General features: G+C 57.0%; 1 protein-coding gene across 1 annotated transcript; it reads right to left on the reverse strand.

Annotated features, from left to right (window-relative positions):
• FBF1 (Fas binding factor 1) lies at nucleotides 1-20,827 on the reverse strand (the record flags this gene model as incomplete). Its single annotated transcript, XM_082861519.1, has 30 exons — nucleotides 20,766-20,827; nucleotides 19,628-19,711; nucleotides 18,938-18,965; nucleotides 18,102-18,143; nucleotides 15,877-15,970; nucleotides 15,187-15,247; nucleotides 14,234-14,284; nucleotides 12,256-12,373; nucleotides 11,625-11,702; nucleotides 10,964-11,083; nucleotides 10,484-10,622; nucleotides 10,226-10,359; nucleotides 9,528-9,627; nucleotides 8,824-9,258; nucleotides 7,402-7,500; nucleotides 6,974-7,062; nucleotides 6,746-6,804; nucleotides 5,766-5,921; nucleotides 5,523-5,623; nucleotides 5,189-5,395; nucleotides 4,399-4,506; nucleotides 4,178-4,317; nucleotides 3,976-4,094; nucleotides 2,536-2,658; nucleotides 2,216-2,401; nucleotides 1,592-1,768; nucleotides 1,375-1,512; nucleotides 1,145-1,262; nucleotides 668-777; nucleotides 1-84 (listed from the first exon to the last, which is right to left on the reverse strand). Exons 2-30 carry the CDS (start codon nucleotides 19,628-19,630, stop codon nucleotides 1-3), a joined length of 3,417 nt encoding a protein of 1,138 aa, XP_082717645.1. The 5' UTR covers nucleotides 19,631-19,711; nucleotides 20,766-20,827.
• Between the last annotated feature and the right edge of the window lie 350 nt (nucleotides 20,828-21,177).

The raw sequence follows: 21,177 nt of genomic DNA on the forward strand, positions 1-21,177 counted from the left end.
TCAGGCTGAATGCGACGTCATGTTGTAGGAGGCTTTCTTCAGGGTCTCCAGGAAGAACTGTTCGTTCTCCAGGAAGTCACGGTCCTGAAAGGCAGGGCTGAGTGAGCAGCCACCCTCTGGTTCCCTCCTGCCCCGTTTCTGTGCGCAGGGACGCGGGGTTGCTGGACTGAGAGTGAGCTGGACCCTGGGTGCCAGCCGAGCAGCCCTCCCTCGGGGCCCCTCTCGCTCGCATCCTAGCTCAGCCTGGCTCTGGGAGTCAGTGGGGGTGGGGCAGGGAACGAGCACGCGCACTGGAGTGAGACACCAGCGCTCACATCCAGTGTTCGCACGTGACTTCATCCCTCTAAGCCTGTCTGTAAACTGGAGACAATAACAGGACCTGCCTGGTAGGGCTGTGGGAGGGTACAAGCTTATCAGGCACGGCACAGAGCCTGGCATGTAGGAAATGCTCCATCAGTGACGCGGTGAGCATCTCTGAGACGTGTCCTCTAAGCAGTCTGCGCTGCTGCTCTCCTCCAGGGGGTGGGCTCAGCCCTCCCCGGGGCCAGGCTGTGCTCCCTCCTGCCTCTGCCTGAGCTGCTTGTCCCCAATGTGAACACGAGGAGCCCTAAATCCAGGGGGAGTAGGTGGGCCTGGGCCGGGGCGGCATCTGCTCTGGGAAGCTCACCTGCTCAGCTGTGTGTTTCAGCAGCACGAGCTTGGCGTAGAGGTGCGAGGGGCCCAGGCCGGCTGGCAGCTGGCTGCACTGAGGAGCCGGGGGGACAGGAGCCATGATGGCTGTAAAGGCCAAGGAGGACGGAGTCAGGGACTGCAGCGCTCTAGAGCCCCTGAGCCACAACTACCGAAGCCCGCGTGCCTAGAGCCCGTGCTCCGCAACAAGAGAAGCCACCGCAATGAGAAGCCCGCGCACCACGACGAAGAGTAGCCCCCGCTCGCCGCAACTAGAGAAAGCCCGCGCCCAGCAACGAAGACCCAACGCAGCCAGAAATAAATAAACAAACAAACAAACAAAAAACCCAAGATGACTTTAAAACCCAGCTGCCCCCTAACCTGAGCACACAGGAGGCGTGGGCAGGGTGTTGCTGGCCCTGCCCTGCCCAGTGGGCCGGCCGAGCCAACGTCCCACCCCCCTGCAGCCACTTACCACTCAGACCAGAGGCTGCCGAGCCCTGGGCCCTGGAGAGCAGCCCCACGGGCCCGGAGGGCAGGTCCTGTCGGATACGATCCAGCTGCAGCCGCTGCTGGGCCAGACTCAGATTCTCCTGTCCCCGTCCCCCCAGAGAGGACACAGCTGTGAGGGCAGAAGGCTGGGGGCAGGGGTGGGGGTAGGAATGCCCCGGGAGCGGGGGGAGCGGGAGGCAGGAAGAGCCTTGCCTGGTGCACGTGCCGCTCCTGCTGCCGCAGCTGCTCCTGCTGCCGCTGCACCAGCTGCAGCCGGGCCTGCTGCTCCGCCTGCACCTGCCGGGCCTCGCGCAGGGCCCGCTCCCCCTCCTCGTACTTCTGCGAGGCCACCTGCGGGGAGGCCGCCTGGGTCAGCTGGGCTGGCGGGGTGGGTGCACTGCCCATGCCCAGGGGCTGAGCCGCTGGGCACCTGGCTCATGCTCTCCACCTCCTCAGCGCGCAGCCTGATGCGCTGGGCGGCGGCGCTGACCCTCTCCTTCTCCAGCCGCAGCTCCCGGCGCTCCTGTTCCAGAGCCTCCCTCTCGGCCGCCAGCTGGTCCTCTTTGGCCCGGAGCTCACTTGCCCTGAGCTTCAGCTCTGCCTGTTCCTGGAGACAGCAAAGCCTCTCTGCAGCCTCCTCCCCGGAGCTGAACTGGGCTCTGCTCAGGGTTCCGAGGACCCGCTGGCCGCCCTGCCTCATGGCTGTGGCTCGGCTCCACCCTGACTCTGGGAGGAGGTGGTGGGAGACCTGGGGCCAAGCCCCGCTGCAGCCCCTCGCCCCCGCGCTCAACTTCTCGGAATCCGATTTCTAGAATATCTAAGTCACGGGAACGTGATGAGGAGTTAATGAGCAAATGTGTAGAAAGTACCTGCGATGATACGATAAACGGAAGTAGTTATTACGATGACTGTTGTTTTAATTCCTATACTCCTGTTACCGCTGCGCTCTTTGCTAAGCTGACACGTCCTGACGGAGGGGCTGTGAGGCCCCGGGGTGGGGAGAGGGGCAGGGCTGCCTGGGCTTCCCGCTGTCCGGGGAGGCTCTGGGTCTTACCTTGGCCAGGCTGACGAGGGTGCCCTCCCGCTGGGTGTCCACCTGCAGCGCCCGCTCCACCGCACGCTCGGCCCGCTCCTTACTCAGCTTCTGCTGTGCACAGAACTCGGCCCACTCGGCCGCCAGGCGCCGCCGCTCCTCCCCACATTTGTGCATGACGGACTTCTGCTCCTCCAGCAGGGCACTCTGGGGCGAGGGCGTGAGGGCACAGGTGAGCACCCCTGGGCGCAGGCACTCTGGGGCGAGGGCGTGAGGGCACAGGTGAGCACCCCTGGGCGCAGTGGCAGGGACGGAGCTGAACGTGCTGTGGCCGGGCTCACCCTGGCCCTCTCCATCTCCTCCCGCTCCACGGCCATCTGCTGGGCCACCACCTTCCTCTGCTCCTCCAGAGCGCGCTGCGCGGACTCGGCCTTGGACTGCTCGGCGTTCACCCGCCAGCGTTCCTGCGGGCCGGGCAGAGTCAGGGCTGAGGGCTCACGCCCCCCGGATGCTCCGCCTGCCCCCATTCAGGCCGGAACGTGCCCTGGGGAGCCGTGCAAACCGCCCTCCTCTGGCTTCTCCCACAAACACATGCTTTCCTGAGCGGTGAAAATGGGAAGGAGCGGGGCCCAGCTGCTGGGATTAACTGTGCCGAGGCTGATGGCTCAGAACCGCTGCTGAGAGAGGCACCTTGTGGCTCCAAAGGGCCAAAGAAGAGCAACATCCCTGCTCCCTGAATCGCCAACTGCAGCACTGCCCGCCTGTCTCTTGTCATCCAACAGGGAAAGAGCACCAGGGTGGGCATGACACCGTATGCCAGGGGACTCAGGGCACACACAAGCCTGGCCCGAGAAAGGCGCTGAATACAGCACCGAATGAAGGGCTGAATAAATATGGTTCACGATGTAAAAACATCTGTGTCTATGTACTGATATGTCTACAGGATATATGTGATGTCATCAATGGCTATCTCTGGCTAGTGGGTAATTTTTATTTTCTTTATTGTTGCCTGTTGTTTTAATATTTTCAATGAGATGTATCACCTTATAACCTTGTACAGAAAAGGAAAAGGTATTATTATTTCTGAATTCATCAAGTATTTATGGGATCAATTCCATCAGGGATTGCTTTTTTGTTTGGCATAAGGTAGGGGTCAATTTGAGTGTTTTCATAAGTACAGCCAATTGTTTTATTTTAATTTTTTTTTTTGCTGTGCTGCCCAGCTTGTGGGATCTTAGTTTTCTGACCAGGGATTGAACCCGGGCCCCCTGCAGTGAAAGCATGGAGTCCTAACCCCTGGACCGCCAGGGAAGTCCCCATAAGTACAGCCAACTGTTTAAGCACGCTTATTAAAATACGGAACACCTCACGAATTTGCGTCATCCTTGCGCAGGGCCATGCTAATCTTCTCTGTGTTGTGCCAGTTTTAGTACATGTGCTGCTGAAGCGAGCACGAAAAGCCATGATTTTCTAAAGAACGAAGCTCGCTCTCATACCTGGAAGATACGTAGGGAGTTTAAATACGTTATCTGTTACAGCTCAGAAGGCAAGAGCACTTCTCCGAAAGTCCCAGGCATCCCTGATGAGCAGGTAGGAGCTGGACGGGGTAGGCCTGGGGCGCTTCTGGAGGTGGGGAGGTGGGAGCCCCTGCAGAGGCAGGAAAGGGCAGGAGAGACATTCCAGAGGAGAGTCCCGAGGCCCAGGAGGCGAGGTCAGAGTACAGCTGCCATCCCCTGGGTGCCCGGGGGAGACAGGCCCTGCGGCAGGAGGACGCGCCCCACCTGCTCCAGCAGCCGGCTCTGCTCGCCCAGGCGCGCCTCCATCTTCCCGATGACCTCCTGCAGCCGGCTCCGCTCCTCCTCCATGTCCCGCTGCTGCCGGCTCAGCCTCTCCTGCAGCGCTGGGGGCGGCCACAGGGCACTCACTGCCCGCCCACCTTCCCACCACGGGGGACAGGAGAGAGGCACGTGTGGCCTGCGGTACCTCGGAGCTGCTCGTCTCGCTGCCGGATCCCCAGCTCCCGCTCCTGGGCAGTGCTGAGGTGCGAGGCCTCCACGCGGGAGGACAGCTCGTGCAGGCTGCTGGAGAACTTCTCCATCTGCTCGATGATGCCATTCAGGGACCTGCGGGGGGCTCAGGTCACGGCGGCCTGTGGAGCCCAGCAGGGCCGCGGCAGGCGGGCAGGGCCTGGATGGCGCGCCTACCGCGTATGGGAGGTGGCGCTGGTGACGGCGTCGATCTCCCGGTCCTTCAGCAGCTTCAGCCGCTGCAGCTGCTCCTCGTGGTCCTTGCGCATCTCCAGGATGGAGGCCCTGGGGGACAGCAGGGAGGGCGGCTCTGCGTGGGAGGGGCCTGCCTCCGGGTGCCCCATGCTCCGTGGGCCTCTCCTCCCCATCTCCGGGCACTGCCTCACTTTCCCCGGCTCCTCTGCCTTATCTGTCTTGCTGCCTCAGTGCCACATCCACTCTCTGGGGGCAGATTCCTTGTTATGCAGCAAAGGACACTCGACAGGTGTGCCGACAACCCTTTCGTGTCTGGCCAGTCTGGGCCGTGGGAAAAGGCCGGCTCTGCCCGCGTCGGCCAACTCCCTCACACGCCCTTTCTTAGTTTTGCCCTCATCTAGAAAGGTAACCAGATCAACGCGCCAGGCACGACCTTTTCCAGGGCCAACTAGTTACTAGGCTTGAGAAGTGGGGCCGGTGAGTGGGTTCACCGGTGCTGAGTTAGCCCTCGGGTTGCTTGCTGCTGCCAGGCCCTGCCCGAACAGCTAGTGACCTTGGGCCCTGCCGGTATGCCCTCCCCACTCTGTAGGAGTGATGGGTCCCCACTGGTGGGGCGATGCGGCAGTGAGCTCGGCCTAGGTCCTTTCCCAGAATGGAAGGGGTCGAGCCTCGGTCCAGAGGCTGCTGAGCCCATGGCTTGGGGTCTCACAGCAATTGGCTTCCCCTGGCCACCCTTGCAGGCAGCCCCCCTGCCCCCGGGCCTCCCCCTCACCGCTGCAGCTCCCGGAGCCGCTCCATCTCCTGGTCCTTCTCCTGCACGGTGGCCGCCAAGTGCCGCTGGTGCTGGGCTGTGAGCTCGGCGCGGGCCTGCTCAGCCTCCTGGCAGCGCGACAGATACTGGGCACACAGCTCCTCGTTCTCTCTCCGCAGCCGCTCTTCCCGTTGCTGGTACGATGTTTCTAGCACCTTGACTCGGCTCCTGCCAACAGCACACCCAATCGCGGGGCTCAGGAGGTGCCGGCGGCCACCCGAAGGGCCTCTCAGAGCACGGGAGCTGGGGCTGGCCATGAGCCACCGGAAGTCCGGGCCGGAGGAGCGGGGGGTACCTGTGGGCACTGTCGATGAGCTCCAGGTCTGCCTGGTGCCTCTGCTGCAAACTTTCCAGCAGCAGCAGGTGCTGTGTCCGCTCCAGCTCGAGCTTCCGCACCTGGGAGACGGCGGGAGGGACGGGTTGTGTGTGTTGTGGGGGGCAGGGTCCCTCAGACCACCTGGGGAAGCCGTCCGGCCGTCACGTGGCCCGCTCCCACTTCAGCCCTGCCCCCGGAGCCGGCTGCCCCTCTGCCCCGCACCTGGGCCTCGAGCTCCGCCAGCCGGGCCTGGCTCTGCAGGAGGTCGGCCTGGAGCTCGGCAGTGCCCCTCTGAAGCTGAGCCTGTGCCGCCAGGAGCTGCTGCTGGTACTCGGAGCCGGGCAGCAGGCTCCAGGCCAGGGACTCTGGGAGCAGGGACTGGAGGAGAAGGGGAGGGATGTTCCCTGTCAGGTAGGGGACAGGGACTCAGCTGAGCTCACCCACCTCTGGCCCTCACTCACTGGACCTCCCAGGCCCTGTGTCTGATCTGGGGCTGTAGATGGGGACAAGGTCGTGACACCGAGAGGCCAAGGATGAGCCCCGGGAGAGTCAAATGGTCACTGCCCCTCCCCTCGCAGGTCTCGTTGGGGAAGATGAGTCTCCCTTCCGCCCTCAGAACAGCATCCTCCCAGAAAGGGTTCCAGATCCCTGGATAAACAGCCGAGTCCCAGCAGAGCCTTGGCTACAACAAAAGGTTGTGACCCTGCCCCTTTCTGTCAGGCCTGAAGCCCCAACGCAGACAGCCGTTCTGGTTCCCGAAGGCTGCCCACCACCCACCCTCTCAAAGGCACTTCCGGGTTACCCGGGAGGTGCCCCCATGGGGCTAGGCCTCCTCAGGCCCGGGGGGTCACTGGCACCACTGCACCTGGGAAACAGAGGCGGTGCAGTGGGAGGAGGGCAAGGATGGAGGAGGCTTTCTAGACAGAGCAGCAGGACACCCGCGGCCCTGCTTTCTGATTAGAGCCTTCGCAGCTGCCCCCACCTGGGTGCCACCTCACTTCCCTACTGATGCTGGCGAATCCGCGCCCAAACCTGCCCGGGAGTGGCACGGAAAGTGCTGGCGGGGAGCGCCGGGGGAGCTAGCTGATAGCACGGTGCCTGCCTCCCAGCAGCTTGTCGGGTTTGGCAGGTGTTGCCTCTCTGAGCACGTGACAATTGTTCCACGGGCCCGAAACCTACACCTGTTGGTTCACCCTCCCTACCTGGACAGGCACAGAGAGCCCTGGGGCTTCCTGGGAGCTTGGGAAACCAATTGCAGGCTCTGAAAAATCAACAGCAGAGAAATGAGCAGGGGGTGCAGGGAGGCCCCGCGGGCTGGGTGTGTGCTCGGGAGAGCCCAGCTTCCCTCGTCTGCCAGGGCCCCCGAAGGAAGCTCTCAGTGTCTCTCCTCTACCCAGAGTCACACCCCTCGAACAAAGCAGAAGACAAACCAGTGCCGGAGCAATCTCCAGGGGCTGCTCCCCTCTCTGGGTCACCCGCGTGGAGGGCCGAGGCAGCGGGCTTCCAAGTCACGGGGGACCTGAGGACACAGGAATGGGGGTGGCAAGCTGAAGAGCCTTCTGTGTAGGACGCCGGGAGCAGGGGAGGGTTGGCCCAGCAGGAAAGGAAAATGTCAGGTTCAGGTCACTGACTGCAAAGGCCTGGAGGCTGGCAGCTTACTAAGAGTGAGGTCTCAGCTGGGAAAAGGGGACGGGGACCCAGCTTCCGGCCCCTTGCTCCGTGGGCCTGCTATGTGGTCTGGGATACCACACGCCACGCTGACCACGAGGAGCCCAGCACAGCCGTCCGCCGCTCTAGGGAAGGGGGCCTGGGCCACCCCGCCGCACCTCCCCTACCCGCAGCCCCGCCATGAATGTACCCTGAGGCGGCAGGCCGGGCAGGCGGCCTCTGTGCTGCCGTGCCTGGGGTCCCCCCGGCGGCTGCTGGCTCGAGCCCTTGGGTGCCGGCAGCAGGCTGGCTGAGGAAGTAAATGTTAAAGTGAAGAAGGCAGAAGGTCCGGGTTAGGCTGGACCAAGACGGGCTGGGACAAAGCCCACGAGTGAAGCTGTGTGGCCGCCCCTCCTCCCGCCTCCCCTCAGCCTTCCTCCTGTTCCTAACCATCCCGTCTTGGTAATTCTCCTCCCAAGTCTGAGCGCCTGGCCTTCCGTAGCCCGTCCTGGCCTCAGTGCTCACTGGGACCGCCTGAGGATGTCCCAGGAGCGACCATGGGCCTGTTACGGGCAGCAGGGCCGTGCGCCGGGCCACGCGGCTCGCTCAGCTTCGGCGGAGGGCCTGCTCACTCACCCTCCCGCCGGCTCCAGCACCCTTTGGGCTCCTCGCTTCTCCTGTCTGGTGCTCCCCCTTGCTTCTCGGCTCTCGGGATCACCTCGGTTTCAGGTCCAGGTCCAAACCGCCCTCCTCATTCACCCCAACCCCAGGGCTGGGTGACATCCCTGGCCTGTCACATGAGCGCCCCGCCTCGCCTCCCCTTCGCTCCAGCCGCAGAGCGTCCTGCTGCTTCCTCTGGACAGTCCCGGCCTCGCCAGCCCCCTCAGGGCCGCTCACATCCTGCGGCCTCCCCTTCTCGAACACTCCCCAGGAGCACGAGCGGGTTCCCAAGAGCACGCGCGGGTCCCCAGGAGCACGAGCGGCTCCAACCCGCGCACGCATTGCCTGCCTTAGCTCGGTCAGCAGGGCAGTTGGACACCGGGTGTCCCACCAGCCCGAGGGCGCTGTGGACAGAGCCCCTGCTCAGAGGCACCGGGATGGCTGTGTGTTTGCCATAAGGGCGCCCTCGGTCTCCTGCCCGATCAGGTCAGCACCTGTCCCCACAGCAGTCAGGGAGTGAGCGTCGGCAGCCCCCCAGCTCCCTCGTGCTTTCGTCTGAGCAAAGGCAGGGAGCTAGACCCTCTCCCCAGCACCTAAAGAAGGGGAGAAGCACGGCCGAGAGGCGGTGCTCTGCTCTGAGGCACGCTGTGGGCACTCCCGACCGAGGCACCGAGACAGCAGGGTCCTCCTTCCACTGGAGACAGCAGCCCTGGGACTTCGTTGGTGGCACAGTGGCTAAGACTCCGCGCTCCCAATGCAGGGGGGAGTGGGTTTGATTCCTGGTCAGAGAACTAGATCCGACTTGCCGCAACTAAGAGTTCGCGTGCTGCAACTAAAAAAGATCCCGCACGCCTCAACGAAGATCCCGCACGTGGCAACAAAGATACCTCGTGCTGCAGCTAATACCCAGCACAGCCAAATAAATAAATATTAAAAAAAAGAAAATTAAAGGGACAGCGGCCCAAGCCCCTACCTGTCGGAAGGCAGCGCCCCTACCGAGTGCTGGCCCTTACAGGCTGCGTCGTGCTCCTCTCCAGACAGACCTTGGGACTTCTTCCGAGACAGGGCATGGCTCAGCCAGTCCTCCTCCTTCTTCCCAGACGCTCCTGGCTGGGAAGGCTGGCTGCCTTTGGCAGGAGAACCGGTACCCGCAGCTGGTGGCTGTGCCCCCAGGGAGGGCAGCCCGGCCGGGGCAGAGTGGTGGCTGGGAACAGAATGCTGGCTGGCGGGAGGGGGGCCCCTCCGAGCCTCCCTGGTCGGGGAGGTAGGGAGCAGGTCCAGGCCTTCGTCCTTGAGGCCCAGCCAGTCAGCACCTCCCCTCCTGGGCTGGGTAGGGCTGGATGCTGCTGGGGTGCTCTGTCTGGAGCCTGGTTCTCCCTTGGGGTCTGTGCCGCCTTCAAAGAACCTACTTCAAGACAGAGAAGTGGGGGGTCTAAGGCAGGGCAAGCAGCCTGTCCCAAGAGGCCCCTGACGGGCCTTTCCCTCCACTGCTGGGGGTGACTATGGGGCCCATGCTAAGAAGTCGTGATGCCCGGGGCCCTGCACAGCCAGAGCCGCGGCAAGCTGAGTGATGTCCGTAGAACACCATGAACACCCATGAAAGACATCTTGGATTCCGCCCATTTTCCCAGCGGGCAACCTGCCTCCAAGGCCAAGCTCCTTGCAGGCCCCACTTACCTGACGGACTGCCGGCGGGACTGCCGGCCCTCGGAGGAGCCCACGGTGGGCTGATAGGCCCCAAAGGTGAAGTCCTCGTCACCCCCGGGGTCCTCTTTGTCTGTGAATGAAGGAACCTGTGATCTAGAGCAGGGGGACTCAAACTCTTCTTCTGTAGCTGCAGAATTCTTTGTTTAAGAAAAGCTGAACTGGCAGCCTGATGGGTAAGACGAGTGATAGGGAAGCTGCTGTGGAGAAAGCAGGGTGAGGGGCTGGGCGTCTGTCAACACTCAGGCTCCAGCCTACGAAACATCACCCAGGAGCTGTTAAGAGTGTACCAGCGGGCCCTGCTGCAGACCCCCTGCAGGTGAGGCGTGGTGAGCCGTGCGTGTCACGAGCGTGATTCTCAACAGATGGCCCGTGGGCCGATGCTCTGAACGGAGGAACACTGGTCCAGGGCAGTGTTTTTCAAACCGTGAGCTGCTGCCTATTAGCAGGTGGAAATACTAATTGAATGAGTCGCAGCCAATGTATTTATTAGTCAAAGAACACATACACTGAATGTGGTGACTATTATTTCTTGACATTTTTTGTCTCAGTAATAAACGTGAATAATTAAAGGTGTGTCATGATGTAAAGCTTATTTCTTATCATGGCTTGTGGTAAAATCCTGTTCTGGGGGTCCACTCCCCACCGCCCCTGCCCCACAAGCTCCTCACCCTGTGGCCGCTGATACTTCTTGTCCAGCTTGAATTCCCCGTGCTCCCTGGTGCCCGGACGGGCCAGGAGTTTGGCGGCAGTGCCCCGACCCAGCAGCTCATCCAGCTTGGAGCGGGCAGGGAGGGGCCCTTCCCTGCAGGATGGGACATAGGGCTGGTACATGTGAACACAAGGGGCTCCTGGGGGGGCCCCCACTGTACCCTCCCTCTCACTTTTCCCTGGCCAGGGAGGGACTCTCCGCTCACAGGGACCCTTACTGGTCTCCCGTGTGCCTCCTCTCCACTTTGGGGCTGTCTCCAAACCCCAGGGTGGCCATGATGTCGTCCCCATCGTCAAAGAGCAACTCTTCTTTCTTTCGGACTGGAGTGTTCCCAGGAGTTAGAGTGATAGAGGGCGCTAAGGGACAGAACACAGGGCACAATGCCCACAGCCTTCTGGCTGCAACGGTGATGTTTGAATGGGTCGAGGGGGGCGTTTCCCTGCAACCCTGGCCTTTGGGTGGAAGAGCGGGCATGGCAGTGTCTGGTCTGCCCACAGCACCCAGCTTCCCCAGCCCCACTCCCACAGCCCCACCCCCGGGCTCCTGCATCCCCCCTCCCCGTTCCCAGAGACTGATAACCTCTTGGTCCAGGATCTGAGACCTGTGGTCCCTGCCTGGTGGGGTGTCTGGCTCTGCACCGGAAAGTTCAGTTAGCCAACTGCACCTGCCCCGGGAATGGGTAACACGCCCACCCCACCTTGATCTCTGGCCGGGGCTGGGCTCTTTACAGAAGCTGTTTTACTCTCCGTCCCCGGCAGCTTCTTGGCGATTCCTTCCTCATCATCAGAGAGAAGTCCTGCCAACGGGTCTTCCAAGTCTCACGGCCAGAAGGGGAAGCAAAGGGAAGACTGCACACTTCGTTCAGGAAAACAAGCGCTGTGCTGTGCTAGGGGAGTTATTGCTCTACTGGAGATTTCTAGCCGCTCTGATATCTATACAAGCCGCTCGGCATCTGGGGGCCTGGGTTAGCGGGGCTCGGACACAGACCAGGCTGGGCCAGGGTAGAGGAAGCAGGGAGAGTGGCCCAGGCTTCAGGGCCTGCACTGAGGCATGAGAAGAGAAGTAAAACTTCCACGCATTCATGAAGGAAAAGGAACTTTTCCCCACACTTTATAAAGTCTTCAGTTTGACACCTGGCTTCAAAGTCCTTGCAAATAAGTGCCCCAGACATGCCAGCCAGTAGAACATAATTAGTCCCTCCCTGAATTCATGAGGAACAAAACCAGCGGCACGAGCTCTCTGCTCCTCTTCTGACATACACAGTGGCCCGGCCTCGGGCAAGCAAGTAAGCATCGCCCAGCCTACTGCACTCTCAAAACTGAAGCACCCCAGAGGTGTGACTGCAGGGTCTGTGGTACCTTCAAAGGAGAACTTCCTGTACTGATGCCCAAGGCTGGTGGGAGAGGGAGATAGCTTCTTGGTGGGAATGGCATCTCCTGCAGGGAGCAAAGAGAAGGCAAGGTCACAGGCCTGGATCTCTCCTGGCCTACGTTCTGCCAGACCAAGACTGGGACCACTGGGCTGGCGCACACTTCTACCTGGAGGCTGAGGGCTTGTGGCCGTGGACACAGCCATGGGATGGGTCTACACCTCTCCGGTTCTCAACCAGGCTTCTGGCCGGGAAATGTGGTCTGGAAGCTACCTCTGGCCCCCTATTCACAAGTTGCTCCAACAGGGACATAGGTTTGGGAGATGCACAGGCTACCATAAAATTCTCCAATTTAACTCAAATGGCTTCTCCAGGAGCTGCCATGATGGACTTAGAGGGACTGGAAGAGCCGCAGGAAGGAGGAAAGCTCAACCTGTCTCCCTCCCCCACTATAAATACTCTAACACACACGCACACAATGAGCTCCTGGCCTCTCCATCCCAGGCAGAGAAAACCCACAGGGCTGAGAGCTACCCTCTAAGCACCTCCCACATCCCCCAAATGTCCCTTGATTCGCGGACCTATGTCTCACTCACGTTTCTCATTGGCTGTTAACACACCAGCAGGTTTAAGAGGACTAGGCTGCTCTTCTTTCCCAGAACCCTTTGCAGATCTTTTGCTTGAGGCTACATTAGACTTCTTCAGACCCAAGAGATCAGCATCCATTTCATCCAGATCCTGGAAAAGCAGGGAGGGGGGAGGAATCCCCACAGGGGCTCAGCCAGCGGGTGCTAAACACCCTCATGCTCTGAGCAGCCTGGTGAGGGTGTTGCCTCCAACTTCCATATGGAACAAATGGGGACTTGGGGTGGGGGACTGAACAAGGACAGAGGCAGGGCCAAAGCCCAAAGACTCAACATAGTCGATCTCAGATAAGCTGAAAAGTCTCAGGTTGGTACTCCTATCAGCCCCACCGGCAGCTCCTGCCTTGATGCTAGAATGAGAGGGTGCCTAAAACCTGCTTTCAGCAGCTTCTCACAAAGGCTTAGCGAATGTCAAAGCTATTTGCAGTAGAAACGAAACAGCAGGATCCTGGGGTTTAAGACTCCCCAAGGGACTACCACTGGGCAGTGACAAGGGACCTGAGGCAAGAAGATAACCCTCTGTCCAAAGTCAAGAAAAATTTGATCTCAGGAATTCCCTGGTGGTCTGGTGGTTAGGACTCCGCGCCTCCACTGCAGGGGGCCCGGGTTCAATCGCTCCCTGGTCAGAGAACCAAGATACCGCAAGCCGAGCAGCTCGGCCTGGAAAAAAAAAAAAAAAGAGGCATGAAGAAGCCTGCAAAATACAAAGCCTTTAAAAAAATGTCTTTTTCATCTGGATTCCTTAGCCTGCCTGGGTCGGGAGAAGCAAACTGACAACAGAGGCAGAGGTATGAGAAGGATGCTATTCTGGGTCAATGAATGGTCTACGGTAAGGGCATTAAAAACCACCATAAGCATGCTGGGAGAGGAAGATGGTCGGGGACTCCCTGGTTGCCACAAGCCCTTGGTACAGACTGGGAGCATGGCGATTTTGATAAGTGCGGTTGGCGCTCCAAGGGCGGTTGGCAGAAATGTGAGGAAACAAAAGAATGAGAAAACTATTCAGAAGAAAGGTGAGTTGGGAAAGATAATGGAACCAAAGGTAAGCAGAGTGGGTGGAGGGTTCAGCTCGTGGTTCTGGAATGAGAGACTCAGAGCCACCACTACCGACTAGTCAGAGGACTCGAGGGTCACGCCCAGGGGGCCCAGCTGCCTGGTCTTGGGGAGGAGCAATTTCAAACTGAGGTTAAAGAAGCTGATTCCGGAGCCAAGAAGGAAACAGACTCCAACCCTTCAGGGTCCCACAGGGCTGAAAGCAAGCGCTCAGCCCTGGCCTGTGGCAGCATGGGTTAACCAGAAGGGACATGAAGCGGAGGTCAGGTGGGAGGATGCTGCTGGACAGAAGGGGAGGGAGAAAACAGGACCACTCAACATTTTAGACCCCAGCCAGGCCACCCGAGCCCCATGAGATGGTGCTTATGAATTTATGTCTTAAAATTCCATTGCAAAGATCAGCTTGGGGCTCGATCTGACAACAGGACAGCTGTACTAAAGGGGACTTGGCAGGGGATGTGAGGAGAAATCTGGAGAAAGATTAAGAGCAAGATTTAGGAGGGAATTCCCTGGTGGCCCAGTGGTTAAGATTCTGGGCTTTCACTGCCATGGCCCGGGTTCAATCCCTGGTGAGGGCAGTGTGGCCAAAAAAAAAAAAAAAAGAACAAGATTTAGGGGAAACGGTCTCCCCCTTTCCTCACGGGGGGAGGCAGCCCCATTTCACCAGAGGCCTGTGACGTGACTGTGTCTCTGGGTGGGTGAATTTCCATAAACCAGGAAAACTGATTTATACCCAGAGGGGCAGGGAGGGCAAGAGCTCATGAATGCCATTCTTGCATGAGGTGGGGCTCAGAAATACAAATTGTAAAAGAAGAAATGAGAGGGAGAATGAAGGCTTGGCACAAAATAGTATCCCACCCCGTGTCCCTGGCTCCCCGCATCGTGCAAGCTGTTTCCTTACCTTCATGGCCTGGAGCAGAGCCTGCGGGTCTGCATCGGAGATGTCTGAAACCTACAAGATGGGAGGTGACGAGGCGTGTTAGTCAAGGTCCAACAAAGCTCAGGGCCCTTGTTGCCTTGCTTCTGTTAGGGCAGGAGCAGAGCTGGGTCAGGGGGCATAACCTGGAGGGTCCTGCCCTCACTTGGGGCTCAGGTATTGTAGGAAGTCAAGCCTGCCCAGTTGTGGACACCCAGGAAGCACTGCCACTTTCCGGTCCTCCCAGCAGTAAGTGCACAGCCATCATAGGACTCAAATTAGGCTACTTTCCATCCACGTGATTGGACAGCGTGGAGTTTATTATGGGAAGCACAGTTAGAAGTGGCAACATCGAGCCTAAAGCAGTTGCTCGGAGCTCTACTTTCTAGCTCATCTCACTGGTAGAAAGGAAAAGGATGCTGCCTTGGGTCCACTCAGCAGCCATTCATTCATTCATTCATTCATTCATTTATGGCTGTGTTGGGTCTTCGTTGCTGTGCACAGGCTTTCTCTAGTTGCAGCAAGAGGCGGCTACTCTTCATTGCAGTACGCAGTCTTCTCATTGTGGTGGCTTCTCTTGCTGCAGAGCACGGGCTCTAGGCACGCAGGCTTCAGTAGTTGTGGCCCATGGGCTCAGTAGTTGTGGCACGAGGGCTCAGTAGTTGTGGCTCGCAGGCTCAGTAGCTGTGGCTCGCGGGCTTAGTTGCTCCGCGGCATGTGGGATCTTCCCGGACCAGGGCTCGAACCCGTGTCCCCTGCATTGGCAGGTGGATTCTTAACCACTGCGCCACCAGGGAAGCCCCAGCAGCCCTTTGAAGAACGAACTGGCTTCGCAGGGACTTCTAAACCTCCGTGGGCAGCCCCTCGGCACAACGCTCATCTCACTGTCTCTGGGGATAAGTAGGGTCAGTGAGGAGCAGGGAATGCGCCAGGCTCACCTCAGCATCAGCTCCTGCCAGGCCTGCCCTGGTGCTGAAGGCATCATCTTCCAAGAGGGACCTGCAAAGGGGCAGAGTCAGCACCCACCCACGAATGGTCCCCAGGGCACTAGATGATTCTAAGGAGGGAGAAGTGGCTTAAAGAGTCCAAGTGAACCTGAATAGACTCTTCTCTGGAAGAACAGAGTTGCTGAAAGGAATTTCACAGGTCACCTAATGCAGTGATTTTAAAAGTGTCTTAAAGCAGTAGAGCCCTTTCAAAACAACAGGTAAGAGAGAAAAACAGAACTGCTTGGGCTAAAATGAAGGTGGAGGGCAGAGAGCTCACAAAGTGTCTCCCTATCTCGCAACTCTCAGGAGGACAGACACAATCTGGGAGGCACCTATCTAGGCCTATCCTCTTATTCTGAGGGTAAGAAAATTGAGGCTCAGAGAGGTTCAGGAATTGCCCAAGTTGACACAGTAAATAACCGATGTAGGACTAGAAGCCAGAACCTCCGACCTCCAGTTCAGTTCTCTTCGCACTCCTCCAGGCTCCTTCACTGCCCAGGAGCTGACGGGAGGACCGGGAGGTGGTGACACTACAAGCGGGGCCCACAGTGAGTGGAAAGTGGTGGGTGGGTGGGGGAGGGGGAGGAGCATTGGGCCTGAAATGGGGCTTGGATGCCCAGGCCAGCCCCGTGTGCTCACTTTGCTCTAGCCCTTGAGGGAGGGAGTGCCTGAGCTGCACCTGTGGCGTCTCTGGCACGTGAAGCTAGTTTAACAGGCTTCTCAGGCGGTGTCGCTGGAAAAAAAGAAAACAAAAGATGTGATTCGGTCACAGAGAACTGGAGTCAAGGGGAAAAGGATTGCAAGTTCCCCACCAAGCTGTCTCCCACACCTTCCTACTGAAAGAGGGGCCTTTTTGGAGGAAGGAAACTGGCCCTGTAGGCAGGTCCCTTAAAAGCCAGAATGGGGGAGGGAGCGGTATGTTTCCAAGCAGGAAGTCAACCCAACTGGTGCCAAATGAAGAGGCTACTCCCATGCCACCGCAGCCCCATGGAAATGCAGGAACAGCAAGGCACTGCCATCGTCCATGGGCTTGCGCTTTGTGGGTTCTTATGGGCCAGGTGCGGGGAACCTCGGCCTTGTTGTCCCTGGTGAGCTGTGCATGACCCCGAAGCCCTGCTTCTCAGTGCAGCAGACACGGACACACAGGGTAAGGGACTAATGTCCAGAATATAGAAGGAACTCGTACAACTCAACAACAAAAAGATAAACAACCCAATTTAAAAACTGGGCAGGGCTTCCCTGGTAGCGCAGTGGTTAAGAATCCGCCTGCCAATGCAGGGGACACGGGTTCGAGCCCTGGTCCAGGAAGATCCCACATGCTGTGGAGCAACTAAGCCTGCGTGCCACACTACTGAAGCCCCTGTGCCTAGAACCCGTGCTCCACAACAAAGAGAAGCCACCGCAATGAGAAGCCCGTGCTCCACAACAAAGAGAAGCCACCGCAATGAGAAGCCCGCGCACCGCAATGAAGAGTAGCCCCCGCTCACCGCAATCAGAGAAAAGCCTGCGCCCAGCAACGAAGACCCAACGCAGCCAAAAATAAATAAAATAAATTTATAAAAATTAAAAAAAAAGAAAACTGGGCAAAGATCTGAATAGACCTTTCTCCAAAGATATAAACGGCCAGGAAACACATGAAAACATGTTCAGCAACATTAGTCATTAGGGAAATGCCCATGGAAATCACGAGATGCAACTTTTCACCCACTAAGATGGCTATAATCAAAATGAAAATAACAAGTATTGGCAAGGATGTGGAGAAACTGGAAACCTCTTACACTGCTGGTGGGAATGTAAAATGATACAGGTGCTGTGGAAAATAGTTTGGCGGGTCCTCAAAAAGTTAAACATAGAGTTACCACATACCCCAGTAATTCAACTCCTAAATTCACACCCAAAAGAACTGAACACATATGCCCACACAAAAACTTGTACCTGGAGGTTCATAACAGCATTATTCATAATAGCCTAGCCAAAATGTGGAAGCCACCCAAATGTCTATCAACTGACGAATGACCAAACAGAACGAGATATATCATACCGTGGAACAGAACGAGAATGTCGTTAGAACGAGAATGTCTATCAACCAAACAGAACGAGATATATACCGTGGAAAGGAATGAAGAGAGGAATGCTACAATGTGGACAGACCTCGAAAACATTATGGAAAGTGAAAGAAGCCAAATGCAAAAGCCTCACACTGTATGATTCCATTTCACGTAAAATGACCAGACTAAGCAAATCCACGGAGAAAGAAAGTTCAATAAGTGGTTGCCTAGGGGTGGGGGAGGGGAGAATGAGGAGTGACACTAATGGTATGGAGTTTCTTCATGGGGTGATGAAAAAGTTCTGGAATTCGACTGTGGTGATGGTTGCACAACTCTGTGAATATACTAAATGCCAGTGAATTGTACACTTTAAAAGAGTGAACTTTGGACTTCCCTGGTGGCGCAGTGGTTAAGAATCCGCCTGCCAATGCAGGGGGCTAGGGTTCGAGCCCTGCTCCGGGAAGACCCCACATGCCACGGAGCAACAAAGCCTGTGCGCTACAACTACTGAGCCTGTGCTCTAGAGCCTGCGAGCCACAACTACTGAGCCCATGTGCCACAACTACTGAAGCCCGCACACCTAGAGCCCGTGCTCCGTTAGCAAAGACAAGCCACGGCAATGAGAAGCACGTGCGCTGCAACGAAGAGTAGTCCCCGCTCGCCTCAACTAGAGAAAGCCCGCGCACAGCAACGAAGACCAAACGCAGCCAAAAATAAATAAATTTAAAAAAAAAGTGAACTTTATGTGGATTTTATCTCAATTCAAAAAAAAAAGAGCAAGCCTAAATCAGGGGATTCCAGCAAAGGGGCACTTACTCTCATCTCCCAGGAGGTCACCAAGGACATCATCGATGGAACCTGGAACAGAAAAGGGGCCACTGTGACTTCAGGAGGAAAGAATGGTCCTTAGGGCTTCATGTCTTGAGACCTCATCCGGGACCTCAGACCCCTCAGAGGTTGGGACTTAGGCTTGGCTCTCTCTTCACTGGCCATGAGATGTTTTCTAACTCCTGGCAACCAGTCACAATGCTTTGTTGAAAGACCCCAGGGTGGAATCTGAAAATAACTTTCTCAAAGGATGATGGTGAAGATTTTTCAGTAGAACCTACATGCTACGTGACACACTGGCCAACAAGCCAGTCTTCCAGACTCTGAACAAAGCCCAGATGCTTCTTTGGGAAAAGTGTTCAGGATTTCTAGGCACATATACAAGCTTCTTTCATACCACCAGTCTCCTTGTCCCCTTCCAGCTGAGCGCCCGCCCCTGCCAAGCTGGTTTGAAGACACACCACCTTGGCCACTTTCCGATGCAGCATGTAGGGGAAACCCAGGTGTGAGTACCGAATTAGTTCTCAGCTCAAGCTTCAGTGCCTTTACCGCCCTTAACCCCAACGGTATACTTCTAGATACAAATACTTCAACAAGAAGGATTTTTTTCCCCAAGTCCCATCTGTTGTTTATTTCTGAATTACTCCAAGGGCCAATGAGGCAGCATAAGGAATTCCCTAGGAAAACCAAAGCTGCCTATGGGATTATGGGGAAATCAGCAAGACTCACACTGAGAACATTCAGACAGACACGTCTAAGTTATGTGTGGACCCAAAGTGGGGGAATTATTTTTGGCGTAAGGGTGGTGTTCCATCTCCACTCACCTTTCAATCCCTTCTTGGTTTTTGGTGCCTAAAATGGGAAAAACAAATCACATTAACAAGATGAGACAGTGAACGTGTACTGAAACCAACAATGCAGAATGAACTGTTTTGCCTTTCGCCAAGTCACCAGAGGAAAAGGCGCACCAATGGCATTTATAGACAGAGGCCCTTTATGGTTTTCTGAGTTTTGAGAATAGGCTCATTCAGAGCATGAAAAGGGCCCCCACTAACCAGCAGGGGACACCACTGTGGGTGCCATCCGGTGGGCAGAAGTCTCTCCTTTTCCCTCAGATTTCCAGACGCCACACGCAAACCCTCCCAGCCAGCCAGGATGTAAAGTTTTCATGTAAGGATGCTTTCAGCTGAACATTCAGAGGCTCAAAAAAGATGCTTGCTTACTGTTTAATAAGAAGTGTTTTTTTTCCCTCCGGCCGTGTCACATGACACGCAGGATCTTAGTTCCCTGGACCAGGGGTCAAACCCACGCCCCCTGCATTGGAAGCGTGGAGTCTTAACCACTGGACCGCCAGGGAAGTCCCATGAATAAGTTTGCTACCAATGCTCCTAACCATCACTCTTCTTTGGGGCCACCCAGCCCCCAAAGTACTTCATGCAGTTAAGATCTTGGAGGTGGGAGTAGGGGTGAGGGCAGGCTCCCATTTCCACACACCTACTCTGCATTCTGCCTACCATCTCAAGGCTCTGGGGGCTGCCTGCAGCTCCTTCACAGCGCTGTCCAGCTCATTTGAATTCTGCCCATCAGGCTCATCCTCCCTAATGAAGAAAATTAAAGTGGCTGCTTAAAAATTATTTGGATTTAACAGTGGTTGAGTCCAAGGTTGATCAAGCCTTCTCTCACTTTACCCATTCAAGAGATCAAAACATTTCCATCAATTAAAAATTCCTTGTAGGGCTTCCCTGGTGGCGCAGTGGTTAAGAATCCACCTGCCAATGCAGGGGACACGGGTTCGAGCCCTGGTCCGGGAAAATCCCACATGCCGTGGGACAACTAAGCCTGTGAGCCACAACTACTGAGCCTGCGCTCTAGAACCTCCGAGCCACAACTACGGAGCCCACGTGCCACAACTACTGAAGCCCATACACCTAGAGGCCGTGCTCCACAAGAAAAGCCACCGCAATGAGAAGCCCGCTCACCGCAAAGAAAAGTAGCCCCCGCTCGCCGCAACTAGAGAAAGCCCGCATGCAGCAACGAAGACCCAACGCAGACAAAAATAAATTAAAAAATTCCTTGTAGGGTGAGCAATTCAGATGAGAAGCGAAGTGTTCTGGGTAACTCTTCTCTTTTCTTCTCTTCTTTTCAACATTTATTTATTTATCTGGCTGCACCGGGTCTTAGTTGCAGCACGTGGGAACTCTTAGTTGCGGTATGTGGGATCTAGTTCCCTGACCAGGGATCGAACCCAGGCCCCCTGCATCGGAAGCGCAGAGCCTTAGCCTCTGGACCACCAGGGAAGTCCCCTTGGTAACTTTTCGAGGCCTGGAGATTATTCGAAAAAAGTGCAGTGGTCCTCATCCCTTACTCTGAAAGAGAATGCGGAAAATGGCAGGTACCCATCTCAGAAAGGAGGTGGGTGCCTAGCACTAAGGCCAATACACCTTCCCAGGCAACACCCTGACTACTTTCCTGGCAGCGTTCAGAGCAAAGAGCGGCTGCAAATGCTGGTTACTCCTTGATAGTATTTTCACTGTCGGTGGAAAAATTTCCCTTCACACTAACTGTAAATCCGACTCACTCCATTAATAGAGAACTGTTTTCCCCAGAATTATCATTCTCTCCCACCTCCTCCTCAACGTTGCCAAAACTGACCTTTGGCACAGCTTGGAAGAAAGGAGTGGGAGGTGGGCCTCTCTAGTTCTCTGGTGTCGGCCTGTCCTGTTATTAGAATGCAAAATTTATGTGAGGTTACTGTATACGGGCCACTCTGAATGGTTGTGTTTCTCTTTCTCTGTAATGCAATGTTCACGGCCTACAAGTCTCAACACGTTTTGTCTCTTATCACATCCAGGGGCGTCTGCCATCTCCTAGCGATCCTCTCCCAGCCTCCCAGACCGTGGGAATTTCTAAGGGAGCATTGCAAAGGCCTCAGGGCCACAAAGACCATCGCGTCATTGCATCTGCTCAGCCAACTTCGTGCCAGGCGTTTTAAGATCCCGAGGCCGCCCCTTAGCGCTCTCCCGGAATCACCCCCTCGGTCTCGAGACTCCCCGCCCCTCCATGC

Source organism: Leucopleurus acutus, assembly GCF_964270905.1.
Source record: "Leucopleurus acutus genome assembly, chromosome: 19".
Classification (NCBI taxonomy): Eukaryota; Metazoa; Chordata; class Mammalia; order Artiodactyla; family Delphinidae; genus Leucopleurus; species Leucopleurus acutus.